General features: G+C 43.1%; 1 protein-coding gene across 1 annotated transcript in view; it reads right to left on the minus strand.

The window, feature by feature from the left end:
* Nucleotides 1–22539, minus strand: part of RET (ret proto-oncogene) — an 85494-nt gene extending 62955 nt beyond the window's left edge. Inside the window, exon 1 of the mRNA XM_064464875.1 lies at nucleotides 22188–22539. Within this exon, the coding sequence (XP_064320945.1) occupies nucleotides 22188–22233 (46 nt within the window). The 5' untranslated portion in view covers nucleotides 22234–22539. The remainder of the gene's footprint in view (nucleotides 1–22187) is intronic.
* Between the last annotated feature and the right edge of the window lie 2122 nt (nucleotides 22540–24661).

Raw genomic sequence — 24661 nt, forward strand, 5'->3', positions numbered from 1 at the left:
TCTACCTCCTGTCAGGAAACCATGCAAACGAGAAGCCCACTGCACTGATCACTGTTCCAAGTCACTGATCTAACAGAGGAGGCTTCAATAGCTTGGGAAGCAAAGCCTGGACTGAGAGCTCTAACAACTGGTTGAAAAAAGACCCTCTTAGAGTGGCCTCCTGGGTCATCCCGCACTGTCACCTAGATCATTTCAGTTTCCTTTGGTTGTGTACATCTTCAGGAGGTTGGGAAAAAAGCAAATGCAGGCTTAAATATCATTCCTGCCCCGACAATCCCCTGTAAGTATTCAGTGTGTTATTTCTGTTCTCAAAGATGTTACATTCATTGAAAGATGGCTTTAATGTTACTGAAAAATAAGCTTTCTGATAAGTGTCGGATGGGGTACTGCCACTTTGAGGATGACAATATCCCCAAAGAATCTCACTGCCCAAGGTCTCCCAGTCCACACTTCCTCCTGCCTGAACCCCAAGAGCATAACACGATCAAATACTTCTCATGCCGACTGGATGAGACCTCCTGTGTTTAGTGACGTGTTTGTCTATGCATTCGTATTTGTTTGGTAGTGTGAACAGAGTCTTTAAATCCCCGGCGCATTTCTTTCATACATTTTCACAGGCTTTATGCTCTTTTCACAACATCTGACTTAGGACAAGAAAAAACATTTCCGACACCAGGTTGATAAGGATTTACCTGCCCAGTCAGAAAAACATGGGACAGCCTGAGCGTGCAGTTCTACAACAGCTACAAACTATTCCAAGATGCAAAAGGTTTCTTCCTTGCAAAAGGTTTTTGTAGAATAATGACCATAGATTACGTGGTGTGGTTTGTGTGGATTAGTGTTCCCAAGCCCTTAAAGATATAAACATGAAATAATATCTCCTCATTACAGAATCCCACCCCATCACTGTAGGACTAAGTGGTCTCACCCTGGTTTTAATGTATTCCCACTTTCTCCTTGAGTTGTCAAGAATCTTATCTCTGCTTTACACCTGGAGAACTGGGGCACAGAAAAGTTAAGGACTTTATCTACATGTGTTTTTCTGGCAAAACTATGTCCATCAGGTAAAACCTCTAACACAGATGTGTCCTCAGTACAGACCTAATCCATCTACAATCTGTGCCTTTAAGGACATAATTTCCTTTGCAAAGAGGAGCTGGAAGTAGTAAGGGGTTGGGGGGCGGGGGGGTGGTGGTGGTGGTGTTATGATCCAACTACAAAATTCCCCTCTAAGAGTGCTTTGCATTGACAGTCCCAATACACTGCATACCACCAGACCCAGGGGACTTAACCAAAACCACACACCCTGCTTTGTCACAGGCACCTCATTTAACTGAGGTCTAATAAATAATAGATTAAAGCCCTGGCTGCGATATCATCTCTTCGCTTGCTGTGATTCTTGTAAAATTGTACAAAAAGGATTTTAAAAAAATAATTTTAAAAGTCTCTTTATGAAAGCAGATAAAAAGATTTAAAAATAACAACCAAAAAATCAAAGCATCAGGGCAGGACTTTGCTCAGACATTATCTGCTCATGGCCAAGGCTCTACAGCAAGTACTGCAGGCATCTCCTGAGCAACTGGAGGAGATGTGAGCACCCTGTTCCCACACAGCACGTGGGAGTAACCCAGGGTCTGCAGGGTGCTGGGGGGCCCCAGAGGCTCCTCTGGTCCGGGTGACCCGAGACCAGGGCCACGGCAGCGGATCCTCAGGGACGAGGACTGCAGGGGGTACTGCACAGCTCCCTGTCACTAGGGAACATCATCCAGTGCTGGCTTAAATGTCATGGATTCAGGCAACGCAAGAGTGGTGCTACTGAAATAGTTTTGAATTTGGCTCTTAGGTGTCCTTGAGTTCCAATATTTTAACTGATTTTTTTTTTTTTTTTATGCTTATCCACCAGAATAAGAAGGGTCTGATAGGAAATGATCATCGCAAACAGTGGCAGCTGCTATGCATAGATGCTACTGATACGGAGACAGCTGGGTACACATTTCTGCGGTCGTTTCCTTGATGAATAGAGAGTGCACTGTTGCACATAAAAATGGCATTGTCTATAGGTTCAATCCTTATTTGAATGACTAAGGCTTGTCTTTAAGAGACAGTAAGACTCCCAAATCTGTCAGTCCTTGTCCTACTGGCATTCCGCTCTCTAGGAAGACAGCAGCTTTCACCAGCATCTCTTCAAACCTATAAGACATGCATCTGATTCTGCAAAAGGCCCCAGCCGACACGTCACTTCAGCGCAGAGAGAACAGAGGGTTTGTTCCACAAATGCAACAATCCAGGCTACAAACGTTTTGGAAGAAGATATCACCTGCATTAACCAACTACAAGCTTTTAAAGGTTGTAAAAACACAAGAGCAGATGTACAAGGAAATGTATAAGCAGATGCAGAAACAAGACCAAAACCTAGGAAAACAGTTTTCCGAGCTTCCTTCTAGTGCGACGAATTAGACTGTGGAACAGTCCCCGTTGCTCGGGACAGGTTGAACCAAGTTGGACATAAGACTGGAAATGCATATTGCAGGGAAACTTTGACGCCAGACACTTTCAAAGGTCCTTTCCATCTTTAGTATTTATTATTCTACAACTAACAGGTCTAAGTTGTTACACATTTATACAGTTTCCACAGTTTCACTAAAACAAGGATGAGATATTTGTCGTTGCAAAGCTGCTTCTAACAGGCAAGGCACAGTAGCTCAATGAAACGAGATAAAACAGTCAGATGTCGGAGCTCTCCTGCTGAGCGCTTTAGTCTGAGCGCTCAGTTTAGCAACACGAAGATGTTTATGCTGGCTGCAAGAGGACTTCAAATGGCTCGTCTACAGAAATTACTTTAGAGGAATATTATACATGACATCATCCAACTACATTAAGTCAGTTCAATTACTGCTAATCAACTTAGAATATATCTGTGTAGTTATTTTTAGAGGTTTTACTGAGGTTTATTAGGAGAACATATTCTTGCACTCCCTTTATTAAGATGCCATGATGTTCAGCTATTTTGCAAAGAGGCAATTTGATTTTTATGCCTTTTGTGTAACATTTACATTTCTCAATAGTTTTATCCTTTCTTACACTCCCCCAGGGTTAGTTTCTTCTGAGGACAAATGTCCCTTGATTAACAATGAAAACACACTGGTTGCAGAGAATTTCATTAGGGGGTAGACTACAAATTGCCAGGTCTAGCTATCCAGGAATTTGCTCCTCCCTTCTCACCTGAAGCTCGAGGAAAACACTCAAAACCCTGACAGCATCCATCGCAGTGATGCGTCTTGTTTTCAGAGTTCCAAATATTGCGCAAAGGACAGTAAAGTTCCCAACAAACGCACTGGGACAGACAGTTCTACCTTTTGGACGCCGAATGCCACCGGGACGCGGGACTGCCGGACTGTTTTGCTGAAGAGAAGCTTTACATTTTCTCATTTGTGACTTAGGCAGAGCAGCGCCCTGGTCCGGAGCGAGGCGCAAAGCCCAGCCCCCGGGCGCTGCGATGGCTCAGGACGCTCAAGCCCCTTCCCCGCCGTCAGCGTGCCGTACGCGGTGCCGGGAGCTGGGCTGCACGGGGGGTCTGCGCCCCCCTGCCAGCACTGCTGCGCGCACAGCCTTGCCACCACAGACCCGGCACTGCGGTTTGCTACTGTGCAAAAAGGTACTTAGCAGCGCACCGGTATGGCAGACACTTCTACCGTACAAGCGCTACAGGGGAAAACTTCTCTTCTGGTTCTTTTGGGAGAAGGGACGGGGAAAGCTTTCCCAGCCTCTTCGGTTTTTTCTCTCGGTCTCTTTAGAGTAAGTATATTTTAAAGTCATCATCTGCTTACCTAATCCACGTGGATCTTGTCTTACCTCTCATGCCATAATAAATCAGGAGTGAATCCATAAAAACAATATTAAGCTAACATTAGTGGAGTGAGGATTAGTTAAAGAGAAGGCAAGTTAGAAATGAAAAAAAAGTCACCCTCCCACTCCCTACTTCCACACTCTCTTTAGACTAGCTTTTATTACTTGACCAACATTTTTTAAGGGTCTGTTTTGCTTTCTATACACATGTAACTCCCATTACTGTCAGTGGAAATTATGTATGCACATCAGTAGCAAACCAGACTGCAGGATATTTAGCCCTCTAAGGTAATCCATGTCCCTGTTACAGTCATGTTTCAGGAGAAAAGCCAACAAACGTTTTTTGGAATTCTGCCTTTAAACAAACACCATATTACAACAGGCACAAGCACTGCCTGATTCTTCCAAATGGAAGAAATACCCAAGGGAGAATCCTACTTAAACCAGCGAAAGAGTAAATTAACGGCATTTGGGTTTTGCCATCATTCCCATCATGTTGCAGTGTCTCACATGATGAAATTGATAAGAAATATCTCTAAGAGAAGCAGATAAAGGCAAGGTTTTCCACTCAGCTCTACACTGAAATGGTTAAAAATTTAGAGCAATGCTTGAACATAGCAAACAAGAAAAACTGTAATATTTCGCTACTAGAACTAAGAGTACTTCTCCATTCACAGACCACAAAGAGCTTTTACAATATTGGATCTCTATCGCCATAAATCGGAGGAGGAAATAAAGGGTGAAATGGAAGAGATTTGGCCAAGAACAGAAATGACGAGGAAACCATTTTTCCTAACTCCTCAACTGACGTTTGGTCCTCTGCAGCCTGTCAAGCACTTCCCGACAAGCCAGCGCGATGCCCTCTCAGCAGCCAGAGTCCCAGGAGATCGTGTAGGTTATTCTTCTCCACATAAAGAATCCTGATACGCAAGAGCTCTGGCGATAACCTGTTCATTCAAATACTACTTATTTTCTGAAGTCTGAACAAACCTCCCTTCAGATACCTACACTAGTTTTCTTTCTAAGGTGTTTATATTCACGTGGCTCTTAAGTGTTCCTCTACTTCTGAGGCTGAGTGAAAAAATGCACATTAACAGCATCATATTCATCATTGTTTGCCTTAAAATCAGAGGAAAGCACTCCATTTCCAGTACAAGCACATCATCTCATTCCACCGCGAATCATCTGACAACGCAGTGTTTTCCCTAAACTGCACTTAATGTTTTTATTAAGAAATTTAATCTGATCATGAATGCAGGGATATGAACTACAGCATCTTTGGGCACAGACACTTGTCCTGCCAGGTTACATACCGCGGGACTATACAAGCAATCATGGTTTCTAAAATCCTGTATTTCCTCAATGAACTTGCTGCTCTCTCTGAGCCAAATGGGATTCTGATGGGGTCTCAAAACCAACACAAAAGGTGAAATTGAACTTAATGAGAGTTTTGCAGCCAAAATCCACAAAGCTTGATCCTATCCAAAGTTACTTCACTTCTATCACAAGGGGAAAATTCATAATAGACCTTAAGCTCCCTTTGAACACCTCTGTGTGAAAAAACAGGCCCGTATTAGCAGCGCATTAGAAGTCACAAATGCTAGTCTAGACGTTACAGCTACAGCCTCCTCCTTTAATCTTCTCTGACTCATATATATCTGCTTGCACCAGGTTGTGTTTGTTCACATGGTTTTCTTGGTAATTTGAATATCTCAAAGACCCTAGCCTGAAAATTGCTCTATAAATATCCAGTGCATCGGTTTTACTTATAAAAGTGATTAATTGAAGAGTCTGAGCTGTTACTACCTTGAATAGGAAATAAAATGTCACTCAGCAAGCCATAAATCATGAAAGCTGCCAATAAAAAACGCCTGAACCATACTACAAGTCAAAAGCGTGCAAGCATACTATCTGGGAAAAACAAGTACATCCTTGTAACAAAAATATACTGGTTACTTGTTTTATTAAACAGCTATAAACTTTTCAGACGATAGCCAACTTTGTGCAAAATATCCTTCCCTGATTTTTCACAGATAATGAGATTGTGGATGCAAACATTCAGGGATTTTTTTAATTTTAATTTTTTATTCTTTTTTTTTTTATGGGGATGAGTCATAAGGATTGATCCAAGCCCTCCGAAGGCAGCAGAGCTTGTCAGAATATTTGGACAAAACTTGAACTTTCCTGGGTGGATGGCTATCTTATTTCCTACTAGTTCATTTGTTTATTTACTTCTTTTATTTTCATTAATCGTTTAACACACTGGCATCAAAGAACTGCTTCACTCTCAAGTAACATATTGGCTTTGTAAGGAATAAGAGAAACAAATACATTCATTTTGTAAAATTTACTTGTAATGGAAATACAGCTATCATAACAAGATCAATTTTATCAAGCACAGCGTCGATTAGCTTGGAGAGAAATACTGGAAAATAAAAGCAGCCTTGCTGGCATATTGCGTGGTTTTCCATAAGGCGTTTGTTTAACAGCATAGCTATATTGTGATAATGTTTTACACTGTAAATCTGTTTATTTCATTAGTGATTTTTTCTCCATTTTCAATAAATCTCTTTTGCATATAACACCATAGGAAGAAAGACCACTTTAACAAGGCAACTCCTGCTCTGCTTTACTACGACTGTAGAGGGATGGTATTCAATATTTGCCTTATTTATCTTTGACGGAGCTTATATAGAGATAGGTGTAGCATGTTAAATGCATGCTCACATTTTAACACACACAAGCTACCTCATTTCTCACTTTTTCCACAGTAGGAACGACACACAACAATCATTAAGAGTTTTCAATACATGGATCTAGCAGCTTGCTAATAAATCAAACAGCCTGATGAAGAAAGATATCTTAAGTTGCATTGTTCTCAGGAAATTAAAAATGGTTCATGGTACACGATACATATCAGGAGTTGTGAGTAATTACAATCATAGCCTAGCAAAAACAATCTACTTCATAATTTTTGTATGGCGTTCGTGACTGTCATACCTAATTGCTGCCTGAGTAAATTACTTCTATAATCAAAAATTAAGAGTGGCTCTAACAGAAGATTCTGGTCTTTGCCCTGTGTTTAGAGCCTCTCAGAACAGGTGGCTCTCTCTAACTTTGCCTTGGACACAGTGTTTTTTAGGAGCATTGAGAGTGGTCTCCTCCAGTCTAAAAGCAGTCTCTTCACCACTAAGTTTCTGCATGAGCAAACTGTCCGATCCCGAATTTTCACACGCTTCACTCTAGGCCTTGCAGGGTGCCTTGCTCCAGAACACCGCAGTAAATCAAGGGGTACTGCTCCTGATCTAGACCAAGTCCAAACTTAGCAGGAATGTTTTCTTGATCCCACCCCCACACCCGCAGTAACTAACATCATTTCTCTGAAGCAGCTAATGGCAACAATCTGGCTGTCAAACAAAACAACTAGTTTTTGCTTTTGCGTATCAGGAGCAACCCAGGTGATGGACAAGGAAGCAGGGGTGGAACTGTCATATGAAGAGAGACACAGCTTGTTTCTAAAAAAATTACCTCTCTGAAATATCCTTCTATGGCTTGTTATTACATTAGATTTTCTTGTTCCTTTGCTGCAGCTGTCTTTAAAAAGAAAACGAAAAAATAAAAGCAAACACAGGTGTTTACTCAAGGATCAATTCACCTGCTGTTCCACGGCTCCACCTGCCCCTGGCGCCTCACTACCTGGTCCAGCCGTACAGCTGGGGTGACTCATCGCTGCATGAGTACCTTTTTAAATGATCTATTTTCAGGGGTTTGTTTCTGCAAAAGGAGAAGGAAGGATAAAGACCTTTCTTTAATACCACATCACTTATCTACTTTGCATCTCTCTCTTACCTTTTTTGAAGCAGCAAAAGCACAGGGCTTGAATCCTTCAGGCTTCTGAATGCCAGGCTAATATGCCATTCAACCCTTTGTAATGAAAGGCATCATCATTCAAGGGCATCTGCATCATCCTCCCCCAGATAACAATTTACTGAAGGGGCAAAAGGGAAAGAGCTTTCAAAGTTTGTTGCAAAATTTCAGATCTGTGTTTGAATGGAGTTGATGGATTTCCAGAAGCAGAGTGGAGTGATCTGCTTTGAATTAGCCATTATCTTTTACATCCCTCCATGTTTCCTGTCATCACAAAAGAAGATGAGTTACCCTTTAACTTACTGTAGAATAATCTCTGACTACCAGCAAAGGGGTAGTTAATGCTATTGGCAAGGATGATTTAGGAGACAATTTCAAAGCTCAGTTACCTATAAAAACAGAAGTCATACTAAAGAGCCTCATTCATTCTGCATACCAAGCGTGAGGCAAGCAGGGCTTCGTACCACAGCTGTGGGGAGGTGGGGCAGTATGACGAGAAACAGTAGTTTATTTTCCCACCACTTTCTCATTCGACAAAAGCATCCAGCTTTGCTGACAGGAATAGGTGTTAATCAACCATTACTAAAATATAATATATAAAGCGTGACGTCAGTGCCCAGAACTGTCCTGGCCCAGATCTGACAGGCCTAAGTGTACAGAGAGGAAATCCTTACCTTAGACATCAACCAGATTAATCCTTGCTTTACAGATTTCTTATTTAAACAAACCAAGTAGCATGACAGCTGCAGACTTACCAGACAAACCTTCAATATTTGGAATATTTGGAATGTTTATTTTTAAACATATCTTTAAGCTTCCTATAATGAAATTGTCTATTGTTTCAGAAAGTTACTTTACAGTTCTTTGTGTGCGCCCAAAAAAGACCAGCAAACAAATGCCCTCCAGTTGTTTGACAGTCAGAAGTCTTTGTTTGCTTTGATTTTTTTTCTTCGATTAGCTTGTTATTCTTACACCACTGAATAAACGAGGAGGGGCAGCTGTGTGTTCAAAATTGTTTCACAAAATTTTTTTTATGGAATATCGTCACCTACAACAGGGTTTCCCAGCATTTTATATTGCTATGTGTCCCTCACTCCTCATCCTCTCTTTTGTGACAATATGCATGTTTATCATCAAGGTTTTAACTGCAAACGCTACTGAAATAGCTGTTTAATACAGCTTCTCAGATCTTTACTAAGGTTGACAGGCCATCTGTAGCACAAAGCCCACAGTTCAAGAACCAGTGATCAAAAACGTACCACATTCTCCCACGGATATTCAGCTGCTGGGGGCACAATACAGAAACACTGATGTGGAGAGAAAGACCACCAACATCTCTGGTTCATGTACTGAACTAAACCATAATTTAAGAAGTACCACTCCAGAGAGAGTAAAAGCAAATAAAATGGCACATATTTATCTGCATACTTGACAAGGTGACCCTTAATTTTTTAATGAGGAATCCAGACTCCTGCAAATGCAAAGCACCTTAAATGCACCTGATTCTCCTCCAGCATTTTCCACATAACAGTAACATTATTTAGTGAGATAAAACCAGCAAAACGGTCCATGTGGCATGCTTAATTTCTAGCATACTCATTTTATGTCAGTTGCAACCTCCCATTTCATATATTACCATAAAACATCTGGTTATTGAAAACCAACCAAAGATTTTTAAGATAAAGAACCACTGCAAAATTTCCGTGTCTTACTCCACCGGTAGGGCTGTCAGATGGTCTTTGCCAAGGGCTGGAAGACCCTGTTAAATATTCATCTAACTCTGACAGTGATCATGAGGCTCATCACTGGCCGTTTGTTTCCCACAACAATCCAAAGGGTAACTCGTTTATCCAGACAGTTTCACTAAAGCCATCAGCAACGACTTGCCAATGACCACATTTAAATGACTTCTTAAGACTTCACTGTTAATGTCTCATTGAGCTAAATGGAGCAATCCCTCCCTCTTACAGCTTTTATTCCAAAGTCATTTGCAAACTCTGTCACCAAATTTGGCTTTCATTACTTGATGTTGGGAAAAGCTACCGTAGCAGAAGGAATGGAAACTGCTCATAATGTGCTCTCCAAAAGCAAGTACAGCATCTTTAAAAGAAAAAAAAACACCACTATTACTAATAGCGGCAATTTCATTCTTGTCTTAATTATTTTACAGTCTACAGGTTACCTGAAACTAGGGGAAAAACCAATCTTCATTAAGTGATGCTAGGAAAGACTATGAGCCCATTAAATTCACTGGTGAACCATTTCATGAAAATCTTCCCGTTCTGCTTTTGTCTGTACTTTCTGCTCCAACAGCTTCCTAATTTCCCCTACACTTGGGTCCGTCTTCCCTCCTTAGGTAGGTCTGACACTAGCAACAGAAAAGGAACATGTATTTTAACACCAACTTCGCTGGAATTTCCCCAAGCAAGTAAGACAGGCACAGAAGCTAGAGTCTAGTAGCTGAATTTATTTATGGGGGGGGCGGGTTCCTTTCATTTTTAATTTCTTCTCTCATGGACAACTTTTTTTAAGCTCATTCTTTCAAAACAGGGCTACATTTTGGGGCTTCAGTCCTACGTACAGGCTTCTAACAAAAAGAAGGTACAGACTTTGCACAAAAACTTCAGTGCTTTTAACAGTTTAGACAAGATACTCCATGATCCATGGGTGTATGTGCACCTACTACCTAGTGATATCTAAGGAGAGGCGTAATTCAAGAAGGTGCCTGTTGTGAAAAGGAAAAGATGAGGCCTTCTGCAGTTTCTTCAGGTCAACTCTGTGACAATAACACTCCTTCCTATATTTTTCATTCATGCAAAAAGAGTTTAAGCTCAAGGTTTTCATTCTATTGAGAGACTGATGGTGCTCACAAGCTATTCAAAAGCTAGATGTGGGAAAAAAAGAAATCCAAACAAAACATTCCACCCAGACAAAAAATCACATGTCTGCAAAATCACAGCCACTGTGACAGCGCCCGCACTCTCTGTTAGGACATTTGGAGAGGTAATCACATAGCCCAGTGCAACTGCATTTTCAGTGGCAGTTCCACACATTTGTAGGTTTCTGTCCAAATACCAGAAAAGGTGACAGGGTAACGATTCTGCTTAAATCAAGGCTAACTAGCATTGGAGACTAACTTGAAAAGGAGGAATAACAGTCTCTTCCTTTTTCGTAGCAATTTCCTGCCTCTATCTTGCATTCAGAAAGGGATACAACCTATCGTTAAGCCATGCTGGCAGATACAGGGTAAATTAAAACCTTCTCAGAGGGGGAAATAGGATAACATTATAGGATTGCACCATATTCCCCCAAAGTTTTATTTTGTAAAACACGGTATCGATTCCTTCCATGAGACCGGCACTGCCAACCACCAGCCGTTAAGTAGTTCATGCCCCTGACCCCATTTTAAATTGAGCACATTTAAACATAAACACTTAATTTGAAAATGCTGTGAAATGACGATGAATGTGTTATTGCAGTGAAAGATACTAGCTGTGAAAGAGAACGAACAATGAAAAAATACAAGCTGCAGTTCTTCAAAGTTTAAAATCTAGCAATGTATTACACATTGATAAAAGAGAAAACGGGAGAAGAGTTCTCAGCAGCAGAAGTCAAAGACAGACAAATAGTCCTGGCAATTGCCATTTTGGATTCAGGGTGGAAAATATTGACAGTAGAGTTATAATCCCAGCACTGATTTTTTCATGGTCTTTCTGCTGTCATTAAATTCTTGTTTAATACGAGCTGTCTATCAAGCCATAAATCCCGCTTAACTCTTAAGAAAATGGATCCTCAAATTCTGTGTCTACTTCAACAAATATTGTCTCTCCACTGCATTTCTCTCTCGGTCTGAGCAAAACAGCACTCCCTCTGTTCTTCTGGGTAACAAGGTTAGGCCATACGAACATAAACTTTTTCAAGGCCCTAATTGGAAATGCTCGGTGCCAGTGTGAGGTCTCCAACTCATTGCCTGGGATTTGAGTATGCTGAGCATAGTATTAGATCTTAATTTTTAAAAAGACAAAGATCACCACATATCAAATCTATCCCTGGGGATGCTCTGGAAACCAGAAACTCCAGAAGCTCATTTTGACATCAAAGGCATCTAGCTCCTGTCTATTCAGCTGTTGATGCTTAACGATATAAGAATTTTGATATCAACACTCAAATTGCATTGGCCACAGACACAAGTTATCATGATCTCTTAAAGAGCCCTGATTGATCAAACACCAGGCATTAACTTCAGCAGACGTAGAGAGGCTGCATTTATCCTCTCTTACACCCTCAGCACAAAACCATAAGAAGATGAAGTAAAAAGTTTCCATCAGACCTTCCATCAGTGGTCATCTAACTCACTGAAGGTAGGACCGATTATACATAAGCAACATCAGTACATTGCTGTCCCACCTGTCCTTAAGATACTCCCAGTGACAGAAATCCCATGGTGTCTGTAGACAACCTGTAGCTCCCTGTTACCAAAATTCTTCCTGAATCTTACTTGCTACAACACAAGCCTCACGTGTCTTGTTTCCACCACTACTCCATCGTCACCATTACATCAATCTTTAATACTTGTGCATAAACTGAAAAATTTCAACTCTGTACTTTCTCAGTTGTCTTGTCTTTGTAAATAAATATTGGCAATCGCTTCTATTTTCCCTCAAAAAATAGCATTTCCTAAACTACTTATTATCCTTTGCATTCCAAGAGGTACGAAGGTCAAAACTGGAAGCTGCCAGCCATTGTTGGGAAATAGGCCACTGGGCTGGACTTCTCCTGGGACCATGTGGCAATGCTTACATTATCACCACTACCAAGGATTAACGGGGCGGGGGGGAGCGGCAGGGGAATCATTTGGCAGAGGGGTTTTTTTAGCAACAGAACATTTTATAGAAATCAGTAAAAGCCCTTGTTACCAGCCTCCTCATTATTCTGACACATGAAATACCATATTCAAGCTAAACTGAGTTTGAGATTACCAACCTAAATGCTTAAATAACGTGCCTTTCCTTTATTGTCGCCTAGAAGTTGTGTTGTGGACAAACAAATTCTGAAAGGCTGAAATAGACACTTGTATAGTTTCTTCTAACTTGCTTTCTGATTGTCAGGTACTTAGGATGTCTGTGCCGGGAGGCCAACATTTCCTGGGCAGAGACAAAGGACAGAATTTTTTGATAAAGTGAAAAATTCCCACCTAACTTCATGATACCAGGAACCAAGGATTTAATAAGTTATCGGAAAAAAAATATAAAAATACAAACAAAAACTGAGTCTGTGGCAGCCAGACTGAGGTGGGGTGGGGAGGAGGAGGCGGCAAAAAAAGGCAAGCAGTAAAACCTTGGGCTTTCTATTCTTACCTATTTCTTTAGGCATTTACTGCCCTGAAACTTTTGCTCCAAGTCTCATTTCAAATTTTATTAGGCTAAAATCTAAGAGGAGAAGGAGTTAAATAAAGATCCTTTCCCCAACAATAACAGGCTCTCTTAAAATCCTCAATATTGTAAGGAAAAAGTCATATTACAAGTGTGTTCCTTTTTTACAGAGGATTCATGGATGATCTATCAGTCTGTTAAGATGATCCTGTTTATTGTAAAATTTACAGAAACTAAATTTTAAATGTTTGGGTTATTTTGTGTGTGTGTCTCTCTCTCTCTTTTCAAATGCAAAATAATCTGCCAAACGTGTGTTATAAACTCTCTCACTAGCCAAAAAGCCCTTAGCAAAGCAATTTAGGACAACTCTTCCCCTCTTCATAAAGGCAAAAGTTTATCAAAGCAACAGAACTGTTTATAACGCTTTCTCATTCAGAGCAGGTCAGCAGTGCTGAACTGAAACGTGCAATAAAAATTATATTACAGCCATATTGTTCCCCCTCATTACTTTAAAACTTTTATGTTCAAACCCCAAATTTAAACCCTCATTGCTTTTTTTGTTTTATAATTGGGATTGAGATGAGTCATTGTACAGAAATCGTCTTCCTCAGTCCTTTTTACTCCAACGACATCCACAGGCTCAACTAGAGAAACCTCTACTCTGAATTGTTCGAAAGCAGCAACAGGCAATCGTAATTTCTTTATATCTGTTGCTGTATTTCCTTCCAAAGACACTGTGACTATCAAAATATGAAATGTGAGCACATAGCTCACAGTTCATAAGCAGCACAAGTGATCCAAGGAACGGAGCACCAGAAACTGTTGCCAAACGTTTACAGTTCGAGGAAACAAGCGGCCTATAGGAAGGTTTAAGGGCAGATCTTACCTGGCCTAACACAGGGAAGTTAGGCTATTGAGGCGGCTACTCAGTAAAACTATCCAGTTAAATGAATAAATATATATGCACAGGCGCGCGCACTCACAGAGAACTTTGTTCATGCTGTCAGATGAAAAGTACCTCTAGCGCATATCATCGCCACACTGAGAAGGTGGTCAGCGGCATTGTATCTGACCCTCAGGCGACAAAGTAAGACAAAGGTATCCCAAGTAGCTCTAAACCTGCCAGCCTAGATACTGTAAACTAAGGCAACACGGAGCTCAGTGCAAGCTAACCTCACCCACGCTGCTGAGTAATAAAATGCGCTGCTTCCAAACTAGCTGGATCTCTGTATTCTGCAGGCGGCACAGGAAGGTTGGGATCTTTCGCTTCCTTGCGGTGTCTTATCCTCACAGCAGGCAAACCTGCATTTTGGGGATGTGACAGTGGTTAGTCTAGGTACACGCCAGGAAAGGGGACCTTTACAGCAGAGAGAGATTTGGCACCTGAAGGAAGAAGGTACTGCCGCAGCTTTAACTTTGGGAAATCCCGTGCAATTCTTTACAGGGCTTTGACTCAGCAGTCCCAGTCTGAAACGCTTTGCTGAGCTGGGATAAACCTAAGCATATGTTTAAATACTTAAGTACTTCGGAGATGTGAGAAGGGTCCGTTAAAGCACTTTACAAAATGATGTTAATAATACCAGAGATGCCAGAGCAGCACTTTGTTGTTGCTGTTGTTGTTGTTGTTAATTATGAGCACTGGATACTTTCTCCAAAGGTCCTGACGGGACTTCCCAGTTACCACCACGCAATTTCACATGACAGTATCAAAACAGCCAAATCCACTCTCATTCCCCTACTCCCAGTTTGCATTTTTAATATCTTTTTTTCATTCTGTACTGGGCATTCACATCCAAGTAGACGTAATTCATTTAATTTAAAACAAAAAAAGCTGTTTAAAGCCAGAGAGGAATGTATGGGCTAAATTTCAGTAAGCCATGACTTTTCTTTATGTTCAATTTTATTTGTATCAATCCGAATTCTTCCTCCCCTCCCCACGTTCTGTGCAAAACTGGTATTTCCCTCCCAAACACAGCAGCAACAGAAAAAGCCACTTTCAACCCTATAGGTAGTTTCTGAGGAGCACAGCGGCAGGGCGTGGCGATGATAACCGAGAGAATCCAATCCCCTCTCACCAACATTTTGTAAACCATTCATCTTTCTTACATCCTCTCTTCTCGTTGCATAGAAATACCTTGCAAGGCCTCCTTTCAGGTAACGGGATATGGAAGGCCACCCTACCAACAAAGGCAAAACACTCCGGAAGCCAATCAGTGCAGAAGTGTCCTCTAAAGGCAAAGGGACCAGTCTGAAAGTCTCAGCTCTTGGTGTGGGAATGGCGCGGTAAAGAACTCCCTGGGTTTATGCATCTACTCTTCACAAAAACAGAGACACTTCTCTGTGTGTTTAAGCCACCATGAGATTTATGTCTCACCTCAGCTTTGGAATGGCACCGACACGACTAATGGAAGCCTGTTCTAGTTCAGTGGCAAAACTAGTCTTTAAGGGGCTTCACAGATATGTGAAATTCTGGTCTGCTGATGTCAGTATGAGTTCTGCCGTTTTGCACGCAAAAAGAACAGATAATGGAATTCTCTGTATCAGAAAACATGGTGTCTCTGAATTAGGAGAAAAACGTAGATTTAATTTTATTATCTGAGAGCGAAATTTGTCTCACTTAGAAGCAAGCCATAATGGACACTATAAAAAAAACCCCACCCATTACAGCAACACAAGCAACTTTGTTATGTGAGTTAAATATAATGTTTAATTAGTTTTCTAAATGCATACACTGAAAAGCCATTAGACTACCATTAGGAGTAATATATCCATTTTCTTTTTACAATCACCTGATTTTGTTAGGCAAATTTCTGAAGCAAGTCAGTCAAACAACATCTTTGGCACTCTCATCCCCGTAAAGTTCCAATTCCCTTCTTTGACTGCAATCACTGCAATTTTCTCTTAAGCTGTAAAGCGCTGATGAACATCTTCATTTCAGCAGATTTACAGAGCAAGTCTTTTGGGTAAAAATGCGCCTGGTACATTTATGGTCCCATTTCAAGATCCAGGAATCTGAAACTATTCAGCTATTTTTATGAAGTAATCTTTAAGAAAGCTGTTTTGTGTTCTCCTTATGTAGGGGAAAAAAGACAAAACATCTGCAGAATAAGATGGCTTTAGATACCTTTACAGTCCTTTTAAAACCAGCTGAGCTCCAAAGGGAGCACAAGCCATCTGGCTATTCACACCTCAGCTGACTTATTGTATTAACAAAAGCTTTCTTAATAATGTTTAACTAGCAACATATCTATATGACGCTGGACAAAAGGCTCGTGATGATTTCCAAAACACTGTGGAAGCGGCCAACAAATCTCACTGATGAAGGACAAGACCCCATCGTAAAAATAAAGGCTCAGATTTTATTTTACAGCTACCTACAGCTTCTCTGCTGCCGGTTTTTCATGCTGTGTCATCACCCTCGAGATTCTGTCAAGTTTTCCAGTGTATTTTCCCCACTTGGTGTCAGCTCCAGTATACCCCAGTACGGGGTTGTGTGATAGGCAATCAAAAACGCAGATGCCGTGCGAAGGAGAACGTTACTGATGGTGGCATTTTACAGAAAACTGAGAGAGAGTGTGAGACAATGAACAAATCTGTAGCACAGCTGTTACTGAACTTGAGTCCTGACCTAACCAAACTAATATGCAAACCTCAAATCTAGTCTTCTCCTACAGTAAATGCTTTATTTATCCTTGCAATGCTTCAGTTGTTTGCTTTCCAAAATATAATATAAAGGAAAAAAAATAAAATCATCTGGAGAATAAACAATTCCAATGTTTCTTTTGAATAATTTGGCAAATTTTTAAACTCTGCCTCTGCCAAACCAAACGACAGTAGAAAGCGAGAGCTAAGGACAGACCCTGCGCCACGGCCGTGCCTCAATCCTGAAAGAGCACGCTCTTAACATGCACCTTGTTCGTGTAAGGAATCAGCCTCTGTGTTAAAGTTACTAATACAAGGGCAAGCAGCCAATAAGTGGCGTCGGGCAGTTTGTTACGTTTCAAAACCAAGCGACAATTCCAGTCAATGACCAGCCGGCACCACTCTCGCCTCTGCCGGAAAGCTGAAGGATGCCAACGTATAAATAAAGCAAACCCTCTCCTCACCGCAGACAGACTCCTAGTGGCCCCTACACAAAAAGTCTCTCTAGCAAACACCAAGCTCCTGTACTATGGATTTTCTCCAACCCATGGCATATTTGTGTCTGCTAGTTTGCATCACGGGGGAGACGAGGGCCCAGGACGAGCTGGAACTATGAATTCTTGTTTACTGTTAGTGTATCTCCTTTAAATACACAGTATGCATAAAACAGTACAGTTGCCAAACGAGATACCGAGGAGAGAGATACTATTTGGTTTCCCTCAAACCAGTTACCTCAGGTCAAATCCTAAAAAGACTAGAATTAGGACTTGCCTCGTTACCAGCCTGAGCAGTGGTGCCAAGGATGCAAGTACAGCAACAAGCGAACAAATCCTTTCCCTCCTGCCAGGGCCCAAAGTGGGGAGAGGGGCAGAAACAGAGATTAACAAAATACATGTTTTCTCACTGGTCGTGTCTGTAGTTTCAGCAGTATTAAAAAAAAAAAAAAAAGAGAAAATATTAAAAGACTATAATACAACTTACAGATGGAAAACTGAACGTGGGCACGCTACCGAATGTGCATCTTGCGTTCAGGTGCTGGACCAATGCTGGCATACAAACTGACTGCTTACATTAACACTACAAGAAATCTTGTCTGTTAATCACAGCCTAATGCATGAGTTTGTCCGCATTAAAATACTGGCTTTTTGTAATCTTCATATTAATTTCCTTTATACTATCTTTGTGATAGTAACAAAACCCATGAATGAAGCCGAAGACCTAGACTCCAGCACACTGGCAGAAGTAATTTGGCTGGCAGTACTGCATATTGCCCTGACAAAGAAGCAGATAGGCAAATCCAGGCACCTGAGCGACAGAAGGTACAGCAAAAATAGCAGTGGGAAGTGGAGGGAATTAAACATAACACAAACACAGATCCCATTAGCATGAGTTAAAAAACCCCTATGTAGTACATTACTTTTTGTGAAATGGAAAATGCTGCAGGTTATGAACTCCAGTGCAAAGCTGGTTTGTGGAGGAACTGGAAGATAAAGGACAGGGGAACAGGAATAGAGTGAGGGGAGACATTACACCTGGAGGCCACAGAGGGCCCAGGCGCCTCCCTTGGCAATTCGCAGGAGCCCCGGGACGAGCCCGGGGACGAGCCCCGCGATGGGCGCTGTGCTGGCGCAGCAGCACGTTCACGGGCCGCGCAGGTGGAAGCAGGAGACCGGAGCGAGGGGAAGCGCTGGCACCACCAGCGGCCGGGAGGTGCCTGGGGAAGAGCCAGCATGTAAGATGCTGAATCTCCAAGCAGAGAAAAATAACAAAGTAGGAAAGAATCAAAGTGTCATAATTATTACTCTCCTTCCTATCAAAAAAAGGAACAAGGTTTGATATTGCCTCACAACTCTTAGACCCTCTCCAAATAAGACACGCAAGATCTAATTAAGCGCCTCTCGCTTTTCTCCACTGACTCCCTTTGCCCTTGCCCTACAGTCAGGGTTATAATCTAAACAAAGTAAAATGAAAATCACATCCTGTCTGACCAGATCGCTGCCAAAACTGACAGGCACACAAACAAATTCATGTCTATCTTTAGCCTGGTCCCTGACTCAAGTCTACGGCCTGTGCTCTGCCATTTGATCTGATTGGTTTGATCTAAAGATGTCAGTGTACAGGCCATCTTTTTTTGGAAGAACCACGTAGGTGTTCTTTTCCTAGGAAAAACATCAATTTTCTATTATGGAACACAAATATTACACAAAATATCTAAACTTTGGGGAGAAAAATGTCAGTATTCACACAGCTGGTTTCTAAAGTTGGTCATTGATCTGGATACAGGAGTTGACCCAGGTCTCCTTGTAAATTGTAACCAGTCAAAATAAAACATTAACATTAACCCTAGCAGCGTGAAAATAGACTGTAAGAATCGATCCCATAGAGCGTTTAAATAAATATCAGAACTAATACGTTCATCGTAGTTTCACGTCACAGCCAATAAAACACAAAAAAGTTTAAACAGCCCCTATTCAAGGGTACATTTGTTAAAGTAGCATTTCTATTTTTCTACACAGAAGCAGATTTCCCTTCCAATTTTACAAAAGGCATAGCGTGACGCTTACGGAACTTTATTTTATTCACTGAAAATAGATTCCCTCTTTGAAAGTATTCCCTTTAATAGCAAAAATGACTCTCCAGAGAAGACAACCCTACCAAGTCTTTCCCACAGGCCCTCTTTTCTACACTTAACTGAACAAGGTCCTCCTCTTATATCACTGAGCTCTCAGAAATGAACCAGAACTCCAGTGCCAAACCGCCGCGGGGCGCGGGGCGCACGTAAACACCCTGGAGCCCTGCAAGTAGAAAGGTGTCAAACTTTTGGAAAATACATGTGCACACGCCGTAATAAGAACCTGCATTTCTTTTAATTTATATTGATGAAAGAGACAGAAGTCTTAATTTCAGATGAAACATGCCTTTTATTTTCTCTATTTCTAGGTTGCCGCCTGTTAATACCAGCGCCTGCAGGAGACTCATGAGTTGCTTCTGGTGTAAAAGCAGCGAGGCCGCAGCCGTCCTGCTTCAGAACAAACGGGCCAGTGTGCCTTTTGAAGCCCACCAATACAAAAGAACCAGATCTAATCCTTTCAACTAACAGCACGCTCCCCAGATTGATTAATCCAGCTCGCTTGGTAAAACGCAATCTAGGTCCAAGTTAGAGAAAACCTTCAGGTTAGTTGGAAGCACGTGTTTTAAGAACTGCTGCAGTTCTAAGCTTTCCAAATCCCCAAGGAGTTAGACAAACCAAGGATGCACCAACAAGAGGTGAGCGTTAACCTTGGGTGGGGATCCTCTGTGGTGAGGTCTTGCCCAGGTGAGAGACATTCCTTCACAACACCCAGCAAGAGCACAACATAGTTACCATCAAAGAATCTCTGGCCTTCCCCTAGGACGGAGCCCACCCAAGTTTCACTGCATTCCTCCCCCTGCCAGGGGAACGCAGCATCGCTCCTAAGGTAGCTCTGTTTCTGAAGCGGAACTCTGTGCATGCAGGGATTTTGCTAATACCTCCAAGACATAACAGCTCATCTTACCCCTGTTGTCAACTCAGCTTTATTACATAAATAGGAATTAGCATCGCGCACCTCAACAACGTGAAACAGCGCGTCTCCAGCAACAGACACCCACGCAACATCGCTAATATGCTAGACTTCTTGAAATAACTGAATGCAATTACCCTAAAGCGTGATCCTAAATGCACGCAACTCTTCTTCCCCATAGTTTTAGTAAAACTTAAGGGGAATCAAGTATTAAACCCCACCAGTCAGAGCTGAGAGCATAAACACAATTAATATTTGCAATTATAAGTATAAGCAACTGGCGTTTAAAAAGTCTACTTGGCAGCCTATCCTGCTCCAATAAATTAACTCCTATGATATTCCTCCAAGCTACGGACAGATCCAAGAGTTAACAATTTATGGTCACATTTAATAATAAAAAGTCTTTCAAACTGATTTCCAGCAGCTTAGGTCTGATATTTAAAGAAGAAGGGTTTAGATAGCTATTTCGAGTGGGGAGAACACACAGACACAACTCCCTTTCCCACCCGTGACTTCCAGAGTAAAATTCATATAGAGTTATACAACTAAAAGTAAAAACAAATGATGGTCCAACTGAAAAGGGAAGAGCAAAGAAAAAAATAAAACCACCACGTGAGAAAACAGCTCGGGAGTTCCAAGCACCAGTTAGTCCCGTGCACACAGTATTCTGGGGCACCACAGCATGAATAGGAGCAAGTTCATCTGTCCGGCTTAACCAGAAATCACCAAAAATCATTTTCAAGCAAACGCATGTGACTCATTTTGGCTAATGAAAACATACCCCTCAAACTGAAGAGCTCAGGTAAATTACATTTCTCCCAATTCTGCCAAAACCATTAAAGAAAATGGATTTGCCACAGATAAAAGCAAAGTAGGCGTGATAGATCATCCATTAGCAACACAAGTATGGCTAATTCTTCCTGACAGTGAAATGACTCGGGATACGACCCATTCTAGTGGCTTGGGTTTTGGGGTTTTGTGGTTTGTTTTGTTTGTTTTTTTTTTTTTAAAAATGAGCATTCAGCTATAGTATCTCTTACATATTTTATTGCCAGCCATCCTAGGTTTGAGTACCAGTGAGTTTTTACGAAGATCAGGCCTTGACAATAGCATGGTAGGAGGAGAAAGAATAAGGGCAGCTTGAAGTATTTCAGCATACAAAAGAAAAAACGAAATAAAATAGAGGCTTTATAATCTCTGCAAGTCACGGAGAATAGTTTAAGATGGCATGAACTAAGACAATCAATTTGAAACAATAACGAGAAGGAACAAGTTGCATTTTTGCAGAAAACCACAAGTGCAGGATTAACACTGCACTTCCCTCTCCGTTGCACCACCCAGGGAACTACCGGGCTGGTTTGGGGTTTGCTTTCCCCCCCCCATAAAGGCATTTTTGGTGCGCACGGTTGTACCGCGCTCCCTAGCAAGCGACAACTTTGATTCATTCACGTAAACATCAGAAATGCATTGGCAAACAAAGCCATATGGAAGAGAGAAAGATATAATGGGTTTTCTGTTTGCTTTAGAAACTTGACATCTGTGGAGAGCACCTCCTAAGTGACGATCCAATAACTTTTCATATTACGGTCATTTTCATTTGTCAAACCAAACTCAATTTAATTTCATGGTGCAAAAAGCTCTGGGAGGGAGGCGACGGAGAAGGAATAACGTTTTAGAAACTTAAAATAGGAATACACGTGAATATTCTTCCCTTTCGCATCGCAAATTTAAAGAACGAGGAAACTCACATCTGTTCTAACTTAGCCTTAGAGCTAAAAAAGCAAAGAAAAAGTAAGAAGATTATTTATATCTTGTTTGTATTTAGGGAAAAAAATTCGGAGCCGGAGCCAGCCGCCGGTGGCACCGATCACCTAAACCCCGCAAACTTCCCGCGCGGCCGGGGCTCGGCGGTACTTACCCCCGCAGAGGAGGAGGAAGGCCCCCGTCCGCCCCGCCGAGAGCATCTTCCCCCGCTCCGGGAGTCCTGCGGCCCCGCGGGCAGCTCCGGCCGGTCCCCCCGGCTCTCAGGCGGGCCGGCCCATGGCCCGGGGCGGCGGCGGGCCGCGGGGGGACGCGCCGAGCCGGGCAGGGACGGGCTGGCCGGCGGCGGGATGGACGCCGCCTCGGGGGTGCCTCTCCGCCGCTCCTCCCGGGTTCCGCCCCAGCTGCCGCCGGCCGGGTAAAACCGCCCCGGTCCCTTCAAGCGGTGCCGGCGCCTCTCGGAGCTGTGCGGGGAGAAGCCGAAGTCACAGGCGAAGCCCCGGCTCCGCCGCGCCTGTCGCCGACACCCCCCCACCCTCCCCCCCCCGGCCCCTCCTCCGCCCCGCACCGCCCCGCACCCCGCCCCGCCCGCGGAGGGGGTCTCCGCCCCGAGCATCCCCGCGGGCAACGGCGGGGGGGGGGGGTCCCGGTGCGCCGGGTCCGCCTCCCCCGGCCCCGCAGGGAGGCAGCGGGGCGCGGGCGGCAGGAGGAGGAGGAGGAGGAGGAGGAGGAGGAAGAAGAAGACGACACGCGAACCGCGCAAACACACCAGGTGCGAGACAAAGCAGGGACAGGCGCTGCGGCACCGGGGTGTATCCAAGTGGCCGCCTCCCCCCCGCCCCAAACACATTAAACGTGTTGAATAATTAATCCCTGGGAGAGGAGACGATTTTGTGCTTGATGGTAGGAGGATGCTGCAAGAGATGAGCTCTACCTGGCAGGCAACCAAAGTAACCCGCAACGCGAGCATCCCGCTCAGCCGCCAAACGCCACTTTTAAACCGCAAGCGGGGGGGAGAAAAAAAATAAAAAGATAATAAAATAATGTAATCAAGCCGAAGCGAAAATACGCTTCAACAAGGGAAAGCGGTCCGAGAAAGCCGCCCACAGCAAACACCGCCCGGCGCGGCGGTGCCGGCCCTGCCTCCGCCCGGAGAACGCCCCCCCCCCCCGGGATGGGGATGGGATGGGATGGGGGGCACGGCCCCGGCCCCGGCCCCGCACCGCCCGCCGCCACCGCACCCGCGCAGCCTCCGCACCCGCGGTAGCGCCTCCCGGAGGGGCCGCCCCGGGCTCGGGGCTGAAGGGGAACCTTGGCCCTCCGCCGCCAGGCCGCTTGGCCCTGCTGGGGGGCGCGTTTGCATCCCCTCCCTCCGCAGAGGCGATGGGGGCTCGGCCCGGCCGCGCTGCTCCCGGGAGCCGGGGCTCGGGCACGGATCAGCAGCCTTCACACTTCGGAACGCCCAAGCGAGAGCGAGAAGGCACACGCAGGAAAATTGTACTCAATTTCCCCCGGCAAGAGCTGCCATAGGTTACTTAAATACAAACCAAATAGGAAATTTTCTCTCCAGCTTAGTAAAGACTCTGCTTAAAATACCCACCACTGTCAGAGGCAAAATAAAAGGAATTACCCTGCAGCGCTGATAAAGGAACCCACCTATTTTAACTTTTCTGTTAGATCTCTATCCAGCATTCCCATGTTCTTTATGGGGCTTGGGAAAACAATAAGCCAAACGCAAGCACCTGAAGGGGTAATAATGAATTTGAGATGAACACTAGCGCCCACCATAAATTAATTGCACGTGAAGCCACCTGACAGAGAGCATAAATTAAGCTTTTGGATGCTTGCTCTCGTGCACAAGTGTTTGTGGGGCTTTCACAGATGTCTGATAACAGAGGGAACTGAGGAGCATGTTTGGGACGTCTCCATAAACCAAAGGAAAGGCTATCGCAAAGAAAGGAATGTATGAAACATTAACATTAAATCAATGCTTTGTGGAGAAACGTCTTACGTTAAGCTGAGCTTTATCTTAAATCATATTTAAAAGCTCGCACAGTATACAAATCAATATTGATGCCATCTAAAATACACCACTATCATCTGCACTGATAAATGCCAGTTTCCATCCAGGACAAAGTGACTTCTTGGAAGAATTTCAAGGACTTCCAATCTCTTCTGGCATCTAAGCAACTGAAGCCAAAGCTGTACTCTTTTGCCAACTTCAGGCTCTGCTCCAGCACATTAAAACTGGTTTTAGATGCCATCGTGTTCGTCATACAAGGAGCAGAAGTAAGGTCACCAGAATAATTTTTTCATTTGATTTCCAGGCTTTTAAGTTAAGCAGATTTATACGTTTTCAGAGAATCATAGCTTACGCACAGCACACATGGGAAAAAGTTGCCAACTTGGATGAGAAAGGGACTAAAATATTAGCATCTTCAGCGTTCCAGCTACTGTGATCATCGCTCTAATGTCAATGTAGTCACCATCCTCCCTGGAGCTGTTCTCCTTTATGGTCTCCAGTAGGCTGCAAGCCTTCAGCAAGGAAAAGCGACGGTATATTGAGGAAACGTAGTTCATCCAGGAAACGTAGCCTACCATACGGAAGACAAAAATAACTTAACTGCAGCA

This window comes from Phalacrocorax carbo, chromosome 13, assembly GCF_963921805.1.
Source record: "Phalacrocorax carbo chromosome 13, bPhaCar2.1, whole genome shotgun sequence".
Classification (NCBI taxonomy): Eukaryota; Metazoa; Chordata; class Aves; order Suliformes; family Phalacrocoracidae; genus Phalacrocorax; species Phalacrocorax carbo.